Raw genomic sequence first — 21,013 nt, 5'->3', positions numbered from 1 at the left:
ATTTGTTTATGTGTAAATTGGTATTTTATTGTGTGGAAATTGAAGTAGTCATAATGGAAATACATAAGCGGAAATCAATATGATAAATATATGCATTCAACGTTAAGATCTCCAAGCGTTTTCAAAAGCCATTAAATGCTCGTAAATATGTAGTGGTTCTTTTTAAGCAACCGTCTGTTTTTGCAATAAATGTCAAAATGAAGCATGCTGCGTTTGCCAAATGAACAAATATCATAAATAAAATAATAAGAACGAATTCGTTATTGTTCACCTTTTTAATAATACCAATACATGGTTTGGCATATTGCCAAACGTAATACAGCATAAAGTGTTTGAATTGTTCGTGTGCATTTTTTTCTTGTTTCACATGATTACATTTTTTGCCAAGCGTATTTATACTCAACTACTAAAAATAGAAGTAGGTAGTTTCTTTTCCAGGGTTTCAATAAAAGCTCTGTTTTTGGATTATGAGAAACAAAAGTGGTAAGCAGCATTTTCATTTGAAGTACTTTAACATAAAATACGTTTCTTCTGTCGGTAGTATAATTTACAACAAATGCACTTCTTTAATTAAAATTTATTGTGACTATAATTGATTATAATCATACTCGATAATAGAATAAAATAATTCGAAGTGGTCTGTATTCTGTCGAAACTGTCACACGCTGAACGCGATTTCGATCTTTTTGGATCCCATCAGCGCGTCGCAGACAGCTCCGACAGAACACAGACCAACTTAGAAAATACCACAAATGGCGAGGTAAACGCCATCTGTAGTACGATGCTACATTTTAGGATTACATATGTACCAACAAGATCCATTTAAATATAAGGATATCTAATTGCTGAAACGAATCCCATACTCGACACATTCATTCACTTTACATTTCGAATTGAAAAAAGGGGAACTCCTAGTATCGAATTGAAATTAATACCAAATACTAAACCGAAGTCTATAGTCTTACAATTTTGTAAAAGTGTCATTCATGTGTATATTTTCGTCCTGACAAATTAATAGTAAATTTATTCATTGAGTACTCCAAAACCTGTAATGTTACCTCCTGAAGATTTATGTAGAATCTTGAAATTTGTTATGAAGGAAGGATTCATAGCACCAGTAATGGAAAAAGAGCCGAAAATCGTTAATATCCATTTCTATGTGAAATTAGTATTTCATAAACATAATTTGGAGGTTTCTCTCATGGTGTTTGTAACATCCTATATAACGAAATCCCTACTTAGCACTGAAGCTGTTGATAAGATTGATAACCTCTCAGGATATTCTCTAAGCTGAATTAAATAAATCTTTAATAATGAAAATCTAAATAGTTTTGTACAATATATCCGATCAAATTTATTTCTATCCTTCCAGAAATAAATTCATTTCATTGCAAGGAAGTTTGATAAAAAACTTAATAAGTGCAACTAACAAAAGCATCTTAGATTCGTATTAAAACCGTTCTATCGTGTGCATCTCTTTAATTTTTCAATAAAAACTGAAATATGAAAGTAGCAGTGAATTATTTTGGAAACGGGGTTTAAAATGAGTTTAATAAAAATATGATCGTGCAAAACTTCATACACATAACTTCATAATATGAAATAAAGAAAAAACGAATCTTTAGGTTTCAAATAAATTTAATTACTAATGTACTTCGTCATCTGATAAAGCTACTGCGTAACGGACCAATTGCAGTGATGGTAATTAAATTTGTTTGAAACTTCAGAATCACTGTTTTCTTCATTTCATAAGTTTTACCATACATTTAACGGTCATATTACCTGCAGATTCTATATGTTGTCTCAAATCTAGCTCTGAACTTCTAATGGGGAGGTACCTGGTTAATGGTCTCGTCTTATCAGGCAATTGTCTTCGACGACCAAATGTTCCTGCTCCTTCTACGCTGAAGTCACTAGATTCCGAAAGAGGCCTTGTGGGAGATTCAGCTACCTCTGGCGCTGACTTGGTCTAATGCAAAAAAATACAAGTTACCTATTAATAATTCAAATTTAAAAAAATATATAGTAAGCAATAAGTACATCCGATAGACGAGAAACAGCATTAAACATTTCAGACATAAAAGTAGAACAAACATTTTAACAGCAATTCTTATATTTTAAAGAAGTTATCTCTATTTTCACTGTAGTGTTTTAAAGTAAGTAGGTAATACACAAACCTAAAAATTTGTAGTTCCCATAATTTTTTTAACGTGACATTTACTTGAAGCACCTTTCTTAATTTCTTGCTACTACTGTATTCACTACATACAATTTTTCGATAAAATAAAAAAGTTTAAAACTTACCAAATTATAAAAATAAGTACAATAAATATCTTATCTAATAGTAATAAATGTTTGTATTTGAGAAAACCGAGCTACCCCGCACCGTCTGAATGTTCCCCTACCCATTTACGAATGTACCCCTAGTGGAGTAGATTCGGACATTTGACAGTTTCTACTAAAATTCTATTCCTTCCATTTATTTTAAAAGATGATGACTGCTAACCTTTTGACTAAGAAACCGAATGTATGAAAAAAATATTATAATAACTGATTGAGCAATTTATTATTAACTAGTGACCCGCCCCAGCTTCGCACGGGTGCAATGCTGATACTAAATATATTTTTGTTTTGTTTAGATTATTATCGAAAAGGGGAAATCTTCAAAAGATACCTCCTGAACATACTAAATATACTACAGAATGTCTTTATATACAACATTCACAGTTTTTTTGTCATTAGATCTGCATATTAAATCTGTAATATCTTCGAAAATATTCATTTAAATTACATGTTGTAAAGGGCCATATTGATCTATATTAAATGCACAATGTATTTAAGGTACTTAATTGGATAAGAATAAGTCGTAAATAAGTCATTATTTCTCATAAAAAGTAAAGGATAATAGTTATTGTGGGTTATCCTTAAGAGATAGACATATACCATCGCGGACTGTTTTGTAGACCCTTTTAAGATGTACAATATTGTAGTGCATTATTTTGATCTATCTCGTAGGGTTCAGCCAGCGTTTGTTATGTAAGCGCAAAAAATGTGTTTATTTACGACATTACATTAGAAACCTCTAAAATTATCAGTGTTTGCCTACTATATTATGCATGTATTATACATACAAACCTTCCTCTTGAATCACTCTATCTTTTAAAAAAAACTGCATCAAAATCCGTTGCGTAGTTTTAAAAATTTAAGCATACATAGGGACAGACAGCGGGAAAGCGACTTTGTTTTATACTATGTAGTGATTTCTAAATTTTGAAAAATCAAAGTTAAAAACAGTATGAATGGTGCCAATCTTCCCCTACGTCCGAGAATTGTAGGTCACATTGATTTAAATGTGGTCAAGTGTAGGATAAACATAAGTCATATCTAACTTTGTATGCTGCTTCATACACGTTCGTTCCCTCTTATTTTCTAATTTGTCCATTGCAAGTATACCAAACTTCAAGGTGTCACACTCGTATTCCAAATTTCGTCCCGAAAAACGTCTGCCCAGAAGACGGATCTAGTGTTCACGTAATGATACCACGCGAATAGTTCTGCAAATAAGGGATTGAATAGACATTTACGATAACCTATTGATTATAATAGTATCTTCGACAACGCTGCACGTTATTGTTTAGGTCCCCCCTCATTGCGGATGCAAACGCCACATTCCCAGCTTAGGGAAGTGTCATTTTTTACAGTCCCGTGCAAAACAGAATACATTTCGTATGTCGTTGAATAATCGATCCATTCGCAATCTCTCAAATAACATTACCATTACTTTTAAAAAGTAAATAAACTAAAAAACAGTTTTTGATTTCTGTAGTCAAAAGAAATATTAATTGTCGCTCATTAAGTAAATTAAAAATAAAACAAAAAAACATTTTGATTAACCTTTCGTTCTTCAACTGTAACTCTATTTTATTTTTATTGGAATATCCAAAACAGTAAGAGATGCATCATGGGTTAAATAAGGAAAAACTTGTGGTTTTTATCCTCTTCAAAATTCTGAAAAAAAAAAACTAAGTGAACCTCAGCCGTTCTCGAGTTATCGCAAGAAAACAGAAATTTGACATTTTATTCTTTCTTTTATAATTTTTTTATTTATTTCAAGAAAATTATGAAACCTATTACATTTACATTATTGCCTTTCTAAATAAGTTATTAATTAGAATTTTTCTAGGTCTATTCAAAATCTTATTTTCCAATGTTCACATTTCATTTTCTTATGGACATCCTGTTAGATTTTTATACCAAGCAAAAAATACGATTTCATTGATGTAACGCATATTCAAGTTAGAACTTTTATGTCCTCCCTTAAAACATCATTACTGTATTTATTCGTTAATATCAAGTTACCTTTTCTAAGAAATGCCAAATTAATTAATAACAATTGAAACATAAGTTGGTCATGAAATAAAAGAAAGCAAGAATCTAAAAATTCTAAAATTTTAATTGTAATCAATACACGAAATTACGAAAACAAATAATCAATAAGTATTTATGTACGAGGTAGGTAATGCCACAATGTGAAACAGGTGTATTTTTTTTCATGGTCAACTTATCAATTGCATCAATTATTAGTCAATGAATTCCGCATTTCGTAAGCATAGAGATTTGATATTAACGAATAAATACAAAAATGATGTTATAATGGGAGAACTAATGTTTTAAATCATATTTTTTTGTTCTATTTACTGGCATAAACTTCCTACATAGTGTCCATAAGAAAATTAAAAGTGAACATTCAAAAATGATGTTTTCAATCAGCCTGGGAAATTTTTGATAATTTAATTAGAAAGCCTATTGTCAATAAACGTAAATAAACCTTCATAATTTTCAGTTTTTTTGCAATAACTCCAGAACAGTTGAGATCCACTTAGTTTTTTTTCAGATTATTGATAAGCATAAAAAACGCAGCTTTTCTCCAATTTAACCCCTGCTGTATTTTTTACTGTTTCGAATATCCCAATGATATGCACTGTAAGAGTGACCACGGTGTATATATGCAAAATGAAGTTTATCTCAAATAAATGCATCTTAAGTAGGACTTATATATACTTTCATTTATTAATTCATAATTAAAAGCCTTTAACAATCATTCTAAGTATATATTTATTCTAAATATTTTAGTCCTTACTGAAAAAAGACTATTAGATGACAACATAAGCAATGACCTATTAATATCTTGACGCCATGCTAATTAACTTTAATGAAATAATTTGACTTACACTTAACGACGTCGAATGTCTCTGATATTTTTTGTTTCTTCTATGCCCAGTTCGCAAATAGTTCATCCACAGCGACATTTTAAATGTTTACACGATAAACACTATTTTGAATTAAATGCTCACACGTTAATAATAGGTGTAAAATTATCTACTAACGCAATTTTCCCATGCGTAACGACAACTCAACAATAAGCGGCAGCAATTATTAGAATTAAAAGTAGTGTTGGAAGGTAAAGCTTGCGTAAATCGTAAACTATTTGGACGCATACTTTCTTGACGGGATGTTAAGAGAACACTAATTTTCGTACAATTTTCGGAAAGCTCACCGGCGTTCGCAATAAAATACGGTGGACGGCCACTTACTTTTTGCGTAATATTCGTTTTAGTCACCAAATTAAAACGTGTAAATATTGTCCATTCATAACAACTACTATACAAGTGCAACCCGAAAACTTACGTTCAAACAGTCTCAAAACAATTGCTGTATCCATTTGCAAATAAAATTATACATGTATAAATATAATAATATTCCTGTTGGGGTTCCTAAAGACTCCTGAGGAACACCAACAGGAATATTATTTCAAGACATGCTTCGTACGATCTAATTTAATTCGTATGTTGGAGAAAAAATTTAACTTTTTAACCGACGAAAAGAAGGAGTTGGTTCTCAAGTCGACGCGTATATTTTTTTTTTATATATGACCACGTGTAACTTTTTCCAGAGTAGTCCGATTTTTAATTTCTTTTTTTACTGGAAAGGATATACCTAGAAGTTGGTCCCATTTAAATTTGGAAAATAAAATCCAACCCTAACGATATGAAAACAGGGGATGATTGTTCAGTTACTGATTTTAATGTATGACCACGCATAATTTTTGGTAGAATAGTCCGATTTTGATAATTCTTTTTTTATTGGAAAGGGTATACCCCGAACTTGGTCCCATATAAATTTGGTAAAAAAAATTCAACCATAAGGGTAGGAAAACAGGGGATGATTGTTGATTGTTGTTCACTCACTGATTGTAATGTATGATCACGCATAACTTTTGGTAGAATAGTCCGATTTTAATAATTCGTTTTTTATTGGAAAGGGTATACCCCGAACTTGGTCCTATATAAACTTGGAAAAAAAATCTAACACTATGGGTAAGGAAACAGGGGATGATTTATGGTAGGAATATAGTAGTACTATTAGTAGTAAATAGTAAATTATAGCCACAAAAAATTATAAAATAAAAACTTTTTATCAAAAAAATTAAACCGCCGAAAAAACTGAAAAGCAAAAAATAATAAACCTTTATTTTATTAACCTTAATAACTAAGTTCTTCAACTAATGTAAGTATACCTAAGTAATTGTGAGTCGGCGCTAAACAATCAATAAACAAAGATCACTAAATTACCTTAAATTTAAAGAAATAACTATTGCATTGTTAATTTTATTTGGTTATTTCTTTAAATTTAAGGTAATTTAGTGATCTTTGTTTATTGATTGTTTAGCGCCGACTCAAAATTACTTAGGTATACTTACATTAGTTGAAGAACTTAGTTATTAAGGTTAATAAAATAAAGGTTTATTATTTTTTGCTTTTCAGTTTTTTCGGCGGTTTGATTTTTTTATTAAACAGTTTTTATTTAATTCAAGAAAGTTTTTGTAAATGGTTATTCTTTTCATATAAGCATTTTAACCCAACTGAATAGTTTCTACAAAATTTTTCATAATACATAATTTTCAGTACAGTCTTAAATAACCCTTGTATATAAAAAACAAACATCTTGGATGGCAGTTAACAAATCTAAGTAGGCGTGAAAAATTACTCACACTTTTTCAAATGTCGGGGAACAATTTTACAGAAAATACAATAAGTTTGCGAATACCTACATCGGTATACCATTAGGATAGATTTGGTACTATTACGTCAAAGAAAGTTGGATAATGAGCAACTTTTATGAAATAGTCAGTACATATTTATTATAAATTATAAATTTTTCAAAGAAGTACATATGTATCTTTGCATACGGTGCATATTAATACGTACCGTGCCTATTTTCGACCCTTGAAAATATTTTAGAAACTTGTAATATGTGTTCCTGAAATTCTAATATTAAATTAAGTAGCAACCTACAAACGACAGGACAACGACATCACTGAAACCGACACGCATACATAAACCCGAATCGAATTTTAAGAAAACATTTGGCGTTGATTTATGTTGGTCACAATAGAAGTGAACTAAACATTGCACAGAAGAATTAATACATGTATAAAGGAATCGACCTCAATTATGTCTTATAGTAACATTTTTTTATAAACATTATCATTTTTTTGTGTCAACTCATACCTATAAATACAGACGAGTAACATTACAGTAATTTTAGAAATAACAACTGAAACACAAGCTGTCTTCCCCCGCTTAGTTAGGATTTTCTCAAAGAATCAAGTATTACAACGCTTTCAAAACATTAGGAATATTATTTTACATTTGATGGATAGTACCTATATAAACGGCTTGCATTTATATAACCTTTACCGAGCGGCATGACCTAGAGGTTTAGACCAATGTTTAGCATTCGAGAGAACGCCGGTTCGATTCCGGGTCCGTCTGACTTGGTCCAAGTTTTTCTGTGGTTTCCTTAGATCGCTTAGGCAAATGCTGAGGCAGTAATATTACACAGAAAATCTTTTATTCTCTTCTGCCTTCATTTCGCCCGTCTCATCTTTCTCACCTGAACCACCATCCACCCATTCCCACGATTCCTGAAAGCACGCTGAAGAGGGCCTTCCGCTCTACTTTCCGGCGTAGTCCGGAGGGACTGCCCGCCCACCAGCATTACTGGCTGGTGGGAATTAAACACCCAAAAGTTGTTTTTTTATATAACTCTTGAACATTTTCCCCATGTTTTCACTCCTTACAGCACAGAATAACAGTCATTCCTTTCAAAGAATTTGAAAGTCGTAGGTCCGCTCTATCAAGCGCCATCGAACTCACTTCAAACGTTTCAATGAATAGCATGTACAAACAGACAACAATTTCCATCAAATTTATAAACATACATTGTAAAAAAGTTGGGAATGAATTTTGGAGGACATCATTGACGAGCGAAAGAAGAACCGAAAATATTAAAAGCGAACTATTAAAGTAAAAAAAAGATATATATATATATATACCTAATTAGCAGTTTAATTTTTACTTTGTTTTTGTAGTAGCTGCTTATGAAGATTTTACGACGGAGCTTATACACAGTATGTTTCTCAAATAAGTAGCAAATGGAGCAAGCTCGCTGAAGCTAATAGGGTACTATAAAATAAGAAATTTAAGAATATGTTTGTATGTCCAAAATTTCAGTTTCCAAGAAAAACGTAGTTCAAAGTACAGGTAAACGTAATTCAGATCCTGAATAGAAATGCAATAATTTAACTCTATATCCAATAACCTGGCAATTAGCAGCAACAGCGTTGGATTTTTTTGGTATTATTTCGTCTATGTATCGTTTGATATTTGTTAGATTAAGTGATTTGACTTGTAGTAGTTGTTCGTTTTCTAATTTATAAGCCTTGTATTTAATCAATCGATGTGTAGTTTAATTGTTTAATAAACTAATTCAGCAATACATTAATTATTAGAGTAGGTTAGTATGTCTCTGTAGAACAGTTGTTGTAACGATGATGTGACATGATACTTATATACACGTTTGAATTATATTGCCGCTGTAGAGGACGAAATCCGTGATTTCATAGAAGATAACCTCTAAAGTAGTATACGCGAGATAGAAGGAACGTTGGCTCCTTCCATGTGACATTGTGGCAAATTGTAAAGGAGCAGTAGTTGCATCCATTTCATTTTCAGCGAGTGCAAGCCTTGCTTAAAAGTGATTTTTAGCTGCGAGTGGATTTCTATCATCGGTTTCGAAGAAAAATTGCTGCAGAGAGCAATTTTTTCAATAGGGTGTTGTTTACAGGCAAGTGCAATTTCACACGGGACAGAATCTTGTATTTTCACAATAGCGACTATTGGTGCGACGCAAATCCTCATGTAGTATATCGTTTGCCATTTCAACAACGGTTGCAGATTTTTTAGAAGAGTTACAAGAGACCACAGGATGTACCATTGCAACTATGTGAACGTTATGTTATTTCACATAATGGCTCACCTCCTGACATTGTAGGAACAGTGCATTAGTTTCTTTTAGTATTCTAGACGGTGGATTAAATTATTTGTATGGAGTATTATCAAATAGCACGTGTACGAAATCCTGGTGCACAACCCTAATGATTTGCACGGACGCGTGATGACTGCTGCTAATGAAATACGTCAAATGCCGGACGTTAAGTCAGATAAGTCAGGACGGAAGGAGTAGTAGGGATATAAAGCAGAGGATAGTGCAGGTTCGAGTCGCCTTCAATAAAAAGAAGTCACTTCTATGCTCGTGAACGATTAATTTAAAAATTAGAAAAAGATTATTAAAGGTGTATGTTTGGAGGTTAGGTTAGGTTAAGCGTTCGAAATGTGCTGTTACCATATATATACTTAGTACTCCTATATTGCTAGTAGGGGTCTAGAAAAAGATGCCGACCCAAAGGTGCAGACATATATATGTCTGTCTCCCTCATTTAGACTTTGAACGTTGTGCGTATGTCCGAGAAGCTACCACGCATACGAAAACTTGTCTACTTTAACTACATTCTAAGCTTTGAGAGATGAGGGCTTCTCCCACTACAGTCGCAACGCTTGCGCATAACTCATCAAGTATAAACGAGTGAGAAGAAGTATGAAGTTGCTGTCTCTCTTGCTCGCCACTTACGGGGATTAGCAATATAGGAGTATTAGGTATATAGGTGTTACAGGCGAGGATAACGTGGATAGAGGTTAGAAATCAAGAGGTTTTAGAAAGAATAGGTGAACAGAGACTCTATTTCAAAAAAAAANAAAAAAAAAAAAAAACAGACAAAAAATGTTAATATTAGAGGCAAAAAAAGGAGTTAAGAGTAATAGAGGTAAACCTAGATTAGATTACCGTTCGCAAATAGTTAAGGATGTTCTAGTTTTAGGGAAATGCGAAGATTAGCTCAGGATAGGAAAAAGTGGAGGTGAGCTTCCAACCACTCTTCAGATTGACGACCTTATGATGATGATGAATCCAACTCATGTTGCAACAAGTGCTTACTGTATCTTCAAAAATTTTAAGGTATTGTTATTTCTTCAATTACAATTTTTTCTAATCCTGTATTCTTTAATTATACTGTGTACCTACTACGATCTTTTTTTAAAATGTTTATCATTTTGTGTTGGTAAAAATTCTGTTTTTTTGGAGTACACAATAGAATTTATTACTCAGGTTTTTACAGTAACATTTACTTTTAGTGTAATAAAACTGTTAATGTATAAAATAACACACTTAAATATAAAATGAATGAGCGCTATAGAGATCAATGAGTCAGCAAAAATAACTCCACTATACGGAAATTTTAAACATGTTTTTAAATTTAACAGTTGCCAGTGTAAATCACGCAGATCTTAAAACCACATGTATACACGATGAATGTTACATTTGTCTTTTAAACAAGAATCCGCTTTTTCAAAATTCAGAATTTCGGTTAAAATTAGTTTCATGTAGACAAATGAAGAGGGTAAATAGGTACGCCATGTTTTCGTTATAATGAGAATTAATATTCAGTTTATATATTATAACGTGCTATTTTAGTTAAGCAGTGAAGTATTTCTTATGGGACGTACTATTCACAATTTATTATACAGACACACTAAATTTAATGATTTTAAATGCGAAAATTAAAAAAAATGCTCTAATTTAAGTATATGTACGAATACTTATAAAATTATTTTATTTGGATTTGTATCTGCGTTCGAAATGTGGTGTTACAGGCGAATGATGAGGATACCGTGGATAGAGAAGGTTAGAAATGGAGAGGTATTAGAAAGAATAGGAGAACAGAGGACTCTATGGAAGTCAATAAGAAATAGGTGAGATAGGACACCTTCTCAGGCAAGAAGGTCTAGTTAGAGACATATTAGATGCAGAAACGGGAGTTAGGAGAGGTAGAGGTAGACCTAGATTAGATTACTGTTCGCAAACAGTTAAAGATGTGAGTTATTCTAGTTTTAGGGATATGCGAAGATTAGTAGGATAGGAAAGAGATGGAGGTGCGTGTGTGTCCAACCAGTCTTAGGACTTACGACTTTATAATGATGTATCTGACTTGCAATTAAATTTACTAAATTCACAGTTTTCCATAAAATTAAAAATGGGTAATTACACTTCTTACTTACTTACTCCGGCACATACAAAAACATATGCATGTAGATTAGGTAAGTATGTATATATTAATTAAATCACTTACCCTATGTTCATTGATAGGGGTTTCACTTGCATTCTTGAATGATACGCCGTTTTGTTTTAAGCTATCGTCGTTGTTCGTAATACTGAAAAATAAAGAAAAAATGCATTCAGTTAATTGCTAGCTGTTCCCGCCCAAATTTTTTAAACTCTTGCCTAAAGCTGATTATAACGATTAATTTTAATTGCGAATTTATCAATACATGGATTTTATTTTATTTTAATACATATTGGTTACCATTCCATATCCGCGGTTTCTGTATTCGCGGCATATTTATGAAACGTATACCCCGCGAATAAAGAGCTTTTACTGTACTTAATTTTAATTATACCGTTCAGCACTTAATCGACAGTTCATATCACTTCTTACAAGCTTATCACGGAATCGTCTCTCACCACGGCCTAATTTAAGGCTATAGTGCATATCGCATCTTTGTACATGTCAATCAGGGAATCCTTTTCGACCAATACCTAACCTAAACCATTGGTGCACTCAGCGCAAAATTAGCTGCCAGGGGTCGGCAAACTCTTAAGGAGGTTGTTTACGTAAAAAAAAGTCCTATAATTATAAAATTTCAGTAAGTTAATTATACACCTGTATTTACCAGAAAATTGATTTTTTTCTGTGTAGTTTTCGAGAAATCGAAGTTCAAAATTTGTTTTTTTAACATTGGCTTTTATAGAAGGTCAATGAAAATTACTTAGGTATTATATCGAATTTTTTATTCGTTGAAATGCATTGTAATGTTAGTCATAAAGTGCAATCTCTTGTTTTAGATATATGCGTGCACTTCGTGTCTCTCCGTTCCGTCTTAGTTTATAATTTCTTTAAGGGAACTTCAAGAGCCGCAATCGTCTTTTGAAAGAGCCTCATGCAGCACTTCACACAAACTAATAAGGGAATCCCATATATGTAATACTCCTATATTGGCAGTGCCCGTAAGTGGAAGTGTCACGAAGTAAATGAGACAACAAACGACTACTTCTGTCTCTTTTTAGATTACTCGACCCGTTGTGCGCAATCGTCACGAGTCTGGTGGGGGTAAATGATGCGCGCTACTCGAAGTAGTCACGAGAGAGACAGACGCATATATGTCTGCATCGTTGGGTCGCCATCTTTTTCTAGACCCCAACTAGCAATATAAAAGTATTACATATATGGGGAATCTATTCTCACCTAACATAAGTCCAAAGTGCATAACACGTCATGTACCGTAAATTAATTTAAGCTTATTCCGTCATCGGGCGTTTAGCCCCAGTCACTATCACACCCTAGTTTTGAGCATACAACCTAATATTGGTATAAACACGTAAATACGCTGAACATGACAAAAAATTGGTGATTTTCAATTATAAATTCCGAATAAACGACAACATGGATATCGAATGCAAGCCTAAGGCACAGTTTCGTCTCTTAGACTTAATAGTTAGGCAATTTTCCATAATCTGGCCACTACAAAGCCTATTATGTTAGAATCATATATACGTAGAGCATTAGGCACTATATATACACTGTAGCGCATTGTTTTATTCGATTATGGTAACGTGCCTATCAGCAAGTAGATATCCATATATTTAAATGGACCTTGTTGTAGCATACGTAATTCTAAAATGCAGCATCGTACTACAGATGGCGTTTACCGCGCCATTTGTGGTATTTTCTAAAACGCGCTGTTAAGACAGCAGGTAAAAGTTGGTCTGTGTTCTGTCGGAGCTGTCTGCGACGCGCTGATGAGTTCCAAAAAGATTGAAATCGCGATCCAGCGTCTGGCAGTTCCGACAGAATACAGACCACTTCGAATTAGTGGTTATTAAATTGGAAAAGTTTTGAACCACTATAGTTATTCAAAAAATATCCATTATGATAGTTAGGTTTAGGTATATTGCATTATATTAGTATTACTGATAGTATCAATACTAGAAGCTATAAAAAAGTAACAAATGGAAAATATAAAGAAAAAGTGAAAGGTACGTACTATTTTTATAAAATCGTCTGCCTTTTTTGTTGTATAGTTAAATCGTTATTAATAACTAAAGCCACTGCAGTTTTCATCTTATAAAAAATTTAAAATCCTTGCCAACAGGTGTTCTTTTCATCGTCAGTTTAAAAGGTGTCGTAGTGACGTCCGGACGAAGTGTTATTAGATTATTACAATTTGGCACACCGCAGCGGGCACTTCTACCCACATACTTGATTTTTAAAATGCTTTTGTAAAAATACGACAGATATGAGTCAAAGCAATCAGTCAAAAATATTGTTTCATGTAATTGTGGTAAACGGGCCTGTATTCGAACTTATTTTTCAAAAATTGTTGAAAAGATTTGTTATGCACTAATATTAATAATAATTAACTATAGAATAATTAATTACGATTAACAAAAAATAACAGTAATATTATTACGACTTTCGTATACCTATTTATTTTCTAAATAAAATCAATCTTTTTTATTGAACGTGTGTTGAATACTTTGTTCGTTGCCTTATAACTGCCAAGAAATTCCTTCCCGTCAACAAAATTTAGCGATTTTAACACAGGTGAAAAATCCATATATCAACATGAAGTTTTATTTTTATCGCGGTTGTTAATGAATGTACGTTAACGTTCATGTTTGTCAGGATTCGTTATAAATAAAGACATTTTTGTGTTTACTTAGTTATTCTGTATATAAAATGAAAAATTGCATTACCTTTAATTCGGTTTTTTGATTTTTTTGTTTCGCATGTTAATTTATTTAAAAAACCACAATCAACGTTTCGCCGAAGTTGCTGATTTTTTCAATCATTTTGTGCTCAAAAATACCTCTGCACAATAGTCTAAAAAAACACAAATACGACCATAACAGACAAAATACCATGACTACATCTTATAAGATAGCAATTTTAAAACATATATGGGACAAATCCAAATTTGATGACATTAAAATATTACATAACTAGCGAACCGCACGGGAACAATGCTGATACTAAATATATTTTATTTTTGTTTAGATTATTCTCGAGGAGGGAAAATCTTCTACTAACGAATGTCTTTATATACAACATTCACAGCTTTTTTGTCATTAGACAATACAAACCGGCCTCCCAGCCGGTACCGCCGCAACCGCTATGTCCCTGCATTTTAAGTCTGTAATATTCATATAAATTAGATGCTGTAAAGGACCATATTGATCTATATTAAATGCACAAAGGCATTAGTTCTCATAAAAAGTAAAGGATAAAAAATTGTTATTGTGGCTTATCCCTAAGAGATAGACATACCGTTCCGGACTTCTTTGTAGAAACCTCTAAAATTATCAGTGTTTCTCGACTATATTATGCATGTATTTTACATATAAACATTCCCCTTGAATCATTCTATCTTTAAAAAAACCGCATCAAAATCCGTTGCCTACTTTTAAAGATCTAAGCATACATAGGGACAGACAGCGGGAAACTACTTTGTTTTATACTATGTAGTTTAAACGTTTATTCATGGAGGCATTATTAATCCTAATCTATGGTAACAAGGCGATGAAGTCTAAATCAGATTTAGAAAATAATTTTATAGTTGATAATTTCTTCAAAATATTCAACAAATTAAAAAAATATATTATAATACAAATACAAATAAAAAAATAAAAAATTCAAATAAAAACCTAAACCTTCCTACCTAAAACCAACTAAATGTAAACTATCGACTATTGACTAAACTACAATTTCTATATGTTCTATCGTTCAATCGCAGTGAAGTTTTCTTTTTTTTTAAAGACTATACAACTGTTGTTTTTTAAAGTGTTTGTGTATAACTGTTACCACGTGGTTTTCAATTATTTATTTATTTGTTATTCTAATCGTACAACGTTTTTAAAACAATTGTTCTGTTAGTTGGTTTTTAGAGTTTTATCTATACAAAAAATCTTTATTAATGTTTGTTAATGGTTGATGATCTCTGAGTATGCCCTTTAACCAAATTCAATCAGCCTATTACAGTTTTGACTAAATATAACTAGGTAAACTTTAAAGAACAAAAGGATCAATTGTGACTCAGTTTGTATTAAAATATTAATTACAGTGTACTGAAGCCTTAAAAAAACCCAACAACCTGGGCGAAACGTTGGCTGTGGTTTTTTAAATAAAATAAATTTAAACTCCAGTATTGCTTTGATCAAAAATAATTGAATACAAGATAGAGGAAAAAGATTAAATAGATTAAATATTAATTTTGAAAAAATTAAATAGCGCGGATTATACATAAGTATATCGGGGTAATCATTTGTCATTTTCAGGAATAAACTATAGTGATGATTACGTAATAAAGTGAAATGTCATATAATTATTTAATTAAAATAAACTATCCAGAGTTGTTTTAATTAAATGCAAATGTAGATAACAGAAATATCTCAAAAATGACTTTTAAATAAAGTTCTAAATATGAATAATTCATTTACTGTCAAACTGCCGATAGCAGCTGTAATGTTGTAATTGAACCATTAATTTTTGACTTTTTGCCAACACAACTTGGAATGAATTATTATTCAAAATAATCGAATAAATTATGCGAAGATTATATCTATTTGAAATTGTTTGAGTAATTTGATTTACAGTGAACATTGTTATTGTTTTGAAATATTGTTATATTCCTGCACTGTATGCTACTGTTTGAAAACGAAAGCGAAAATATACAACGATAAACAGTTCTTTCCAGTTTTGTAAATATTATGTTGAACTACGACATTTTAAATTATTAATAGTGGTTAATATGAAATATTAATGTGAAAATTCATTTTTCATTTTTTAATATTAATTATAAATTTTGGTAAAGGTATTTTGTTAATTTGTAAATTTCGAAACGACAATTGTAGGAATTTTTGGGTTGCTACTAACAGGTTGGCTTCCGAAGCTTTTTAAAATGACTCCTATTGGATATATTCACATGATCGCGGATCGAATCTACTTGAAAGCTTTCTCTCTCTCTCACTGCAATCAATAAGTAAGAAAAAATGAGATGTCAATTAACACATTAGGTTTCAGAATATAATATATATATATATAAAGTAGTATGTAGTTGTTGTTTAGAAATGTTTTGCAAATTATAATGGAAATCCTGTTTCTTCGTTTTTAAAGAAACAAAACTGTACTTCCTAGGCTACGGCAGAGACTGTATACCTTGCTGCTGCTGTTTCTGCTCAAGAACTGGTATATTTAAAAGACATTACAAACTGTTTTAACAAAGACTGTAATGCACCTTTATTCATTGACATTGTAAGTGTAATAAAGATGACAAAAATTTACGAAAATTCGAGTCGAGTGAAGCATATTGATATTAATGCCCACTTCTTTCTTCTTAAAAGACTTAATTACGAAAGTATATAGGTTCAGGTGATAATGTTGTTGATTTTCTTACTAAATATTTAGGCAAGCTAAAATTTATTAATTGTAGAAATCATACTAAAATTTTGTAATAGGCAATGTTTTATTTTTGCGATGCATTTTTTTGTTGTGTTTAAAAATAAAATTAAATCGAGGAAGAGTGCAGATATGTCAGATTGGCGTTAATGTTATAGTTACATTTAGTTTTGTCAAGTTATGATCAGTATTACGAAGTTTTGAGAATGTAAAATATATATATAAAGTAGTATGTAGTTGCTATTCAGAAATGTTTTACAAATTACTAAACTACTGAAACCATTTGAATCTTTCGCTTTAAACCTAACAACAAAAATAAGAAGGAAACTCTAAAGACAGTGTATTTACCGATCTGTTCGCTTAGATGGAAACATCTATTTTCTACTCGCAGATGAAAAATTGGAGGAAGGAAAATTGCATGTAATTGCTACAAACAAAAGACTAATACATGCTGTGGAAAATGCGACCATGGTTTTCATCAATGACAAGTTTTGTAAACCTGTATAAATTTTGAAAGGAAGTACTTATATGATACCTAATTCAGATATAAATTCTTCATAATAAGGTCGCCAATGTCTCATTACGAATGTTTATTCTTCTACCAAAGAGAAGTAAAGGAAACTTTCTTAATCTCTGATTAAAAGAAAAATTATTAATTTGATGAGTTAAAGCTAATGGAAAAATACAATTCTTTAAAATCTTTTAGAGGAGGGGTTCTAAGCATATATCATTCATTTTTTCAATACATAATTATCGGAATAAAAATTTCTAGTAAAAACTTCGGAATTTCTCCATAGCTTTGGTGTAAACTAATTTTTAAAATTGTAAGTAAACAACAGTGTTTGTCTTCTACCACTGCCTACGTGTTAACGAAAATACAACACTGAGTAGTTTTCAGATATTATTGGCTCAATATTCTAAATTTAATATTAAGCATACAAGACAATGCTGATAAATTGGGTATCTATATGAAGTTGTAGTTTTAAAATACTTTTGTTATTATTTTCGCTTAAAATTATTTTCTATTAATAGAACGCAACTTTGAAACTCCATGAAGTCAGTGCAAAAAAATTTAATTTTTTCAAAAGTTTATAGTAATTTTGATTTAGATGTACCGCAATCTTTGTATTTTTGTTGTTTCAGAACATTCACTTACCACCATATTAAATACACATTTTAAAATTTCATTCATATACCTAATAGATTCGTATAAAATCAAATTAGTATTCCTTTTTAAATAATTCATAAAATAGGTAACACTGGATACGAAATTCATTAATTTTATTGTAAAACATTGTTTTGGAAATAGCTGAAAAACTGGCTTTTATTCGCATAAATATTGGTAACAAGTTTCATTGCCATCAGTGGCACCGGCACCAATATTAAAAATGGACATTACGTAGTAATAAAGTAAAAATGTAGGCAGCCACGACAACATTCGTTATGTTCATGTTCCCTTTCTCATCGTAACTTATAAATTCTGTTACGTATATCCCCTTATGGTAAGAAATAAAACACGAAAAAAATTGAATAAACCGACGCCAATACCCGCTGTAAAACTATGTTCATGGATGAAGTTTTGCGAATCGGGCTAAAGATAGCATATGCATTTGCTGTTTTTTTTTTATCCGCTAATTAGCCCTGATAAAAACAAATTTACCGTTCTCGTTTGATTAGATGTCTTGCAACTTAGTAAATAAAAACTGGCAAACTATAAATTTTTTTCTATTTTAATATGTGACGACTTTATGATGACGATGATGATGAAGTGACCTGATAACTTCGTATGAACTTAGCAGGTATTGTAGTTTATTTTTTTAATAAACGAGAGCGGATTTTTTTATCATGGCTAATTAGCTGATAAAAAACAGCAATCTTTTTTGTATTTTAATTTTTTATTTAATATGTGACTTGATTATAACCTCATATGGACTTAGAAGGCATATACTTCATTAATATTTTTTAAAAAGCCAGAACGAGACTGACAGATAAAAAAATATCAAGTTGCAAACCATACCGTTTTCTATTTTATTTTTCTTTTTTTAATTTTGCAGGGCATTGAATATTTGCTCAAAACAAGAAAGGTATTTTTTGTTGATTAGCGGATAAAAAACAGCAAATTGCAATCCATCTTTTTTTATATTTCAATTTGTTTTTAATATTAACTTGGAATTAATGTGGAAATAAAGACAAGTCAACTAAAATAATTGTTGTGCAATACACAACTGGTATATGTATACTTATTAAATTTATTTTGAATTACATTATTTTATTTTTTATATTTTTCCCCGTTATTATTAATCTGAACGTATGACAATATATTATTGCACATCTTCGAAATCAGAAAAAGGAGAGAATTTAAAAATATGAGAATATAGGCAGTTTTATTGAAAAATATACTTGGAACACTCCTGGGCACATAACAGGGTTTATGAAAATTCTAGTAGCATATTTGAAATCACCACGAACAAAAATTAGTTACATAAACCGTTATTCTGAATTTTCAAAATATCACTACTAATGAAGTTAAAGAGGAGTATCAAATTAGACGATTCACTCTGTGATTAGTAACTATCATTTTAAAATACGAGCACATGCATGGCTTTTACATTATCACAAACTATTTTAACGCATACTTAAAATCAAATATAAGGTTATCTTGATGTTAAAAAAAGTAATGTATTTAGGTTCGATATACACAAAACCAAAAACGTATATACCGTTATATAAGTTAAATACTCTACAGTGTACATATATTAAAATGTTTCCAAAAGTAATGTTACATGTTTCAACTTACCATTCTTTAATAATCTTTATCATCGTTTTATATCGATTTTAGCACGATTTCTTCTCACGTTACCTCAAAATGGTTAAAAACGCAGAAAGGTAGTGATCATTTTTAAATAGGTACATGTCGCGATGAGCGAGTAATACTATTTAGTAACATGATAAGATAATATTGCCGTTTTATGTTCGAGCATTAGTGGTTTATCGCTAAATAGAAATTACGATATGAATCGTTTGTACGAAGTGCACTTTTAATGAAAAACATAGATACAGGATTGGTGTAATAAGTTTCGGAGTTAATACACATATATCGATTGAAATATGTACTCATCAATGTATCCGACTGAAAAATATACTAAAATTTAATAAAATCTGCATATGTACGGGGATTTCTTAAGCAATTAAATGTAGCTACTCTTAAAATATCATGGCTAAATATATTAACGTATTCATGTTAATTGAATCCAAAAAACGTCATTAAACACGAGAAAATGATAACTTTGTTTACAAAGAACATTAAGTTTTTGGTCAATAATTTATCGAAATGACTAGCGATTTCGAATTAATTAATTCACATCAGGACACAGCAGGCTGTCTCAATCGGGGGAAGGCACATATAGTTGACTTTTTAAGGTATAAACGGCTACTTGAGTTTTACGTAACGTATATGGGAGCCTAAAATGAGACATTACGAAATAGAAAATACCACAAATGGCGCGGTAAACGCCATCTGTAGAGTACGATGCTACATTTTAGGATTACGAATGCTCCAACAAGGTCCATTTAAATATATGGATATCTACTTGCTGAAACGAATCCCAGCGTAGCTAACCTCAACGTGATAGGTATGTTACCATAAATCGAATAAAATAATTCGAAGTGGTCTGTATTCTGTCTAAACTGCCAGATGCGGATCGCGATTTCGATCTTTTTGGATCTCATCAGCGTGTCGCAGGCAGCTCTGACAGAACACAGACCAACTTTTATCTGCTGTCTGACCAGTGCGTGTTAGAAAATATCACAAATGGCGCGGTAAACGCCATCTGTAGTACGATACTACATTTTAGGATGACGTATGCTCCAACAAGGTCCATTTAAATATATGGATATCTACTTGCTGAAACGAATCCCGGCGAAGCTAACCTCAACGTGATAGGCACGTTACCATAATCGAATAAAATAATTCGAAGTGGTCTGTATTCTGTCGAAACTGCCAGACGCGGATCGCGATTTCGATCTTTTTGGATCTCATCAGCG

The 21,013-nt window shown here is 31.5% G+C and overlaps 1 protein-coding gene across 1 annotated transcript in view; it reads right to left on the bottom strand.

The window, feature by feature from the left end:
• The window catches only part of LOC108737526, a 43,285-nt gene that overhangs the window by 3,700 nt on the left and 18,572 nt on the right, over window positions 1-21,013 (bottom strand). Inside the window, exons 12-13 of the mRNA XM_018470399.2 lie at window positions 11,588-11,669; window positions 1,783-1,969 (exon numbers count right to left, since the gene is read on the bottom strand). Coding sequence (XP_018325901.1) covers window positions 1,783-1,969; window positions 11,588-11,669 — 269 coding nt within the window. The remainder of the gene's footprint in view (window positions 1-1,782; window positions 1,970-11,587; window positions 11,670-21,013) is intronic.

This window comes from Agrilus planipennis, unplaced genomic scaffold (assembly GCF_000699045.2).
Source record: "Agrilus planipennis isolate EAB-ADULT unplaced genomic scaffold, Apla_2.0 scaffold139, whole genome shotgun sequence".
Lineage (NCBI taxonomy): Eukaryota > Metazoa > Arthropoda > Insecta > Coleoptera > Buprestidae > Agrilus > Agrilus planipennis.
This window is presented reverse-complemented; position numbering and strand designations above follow the sequence as displayed.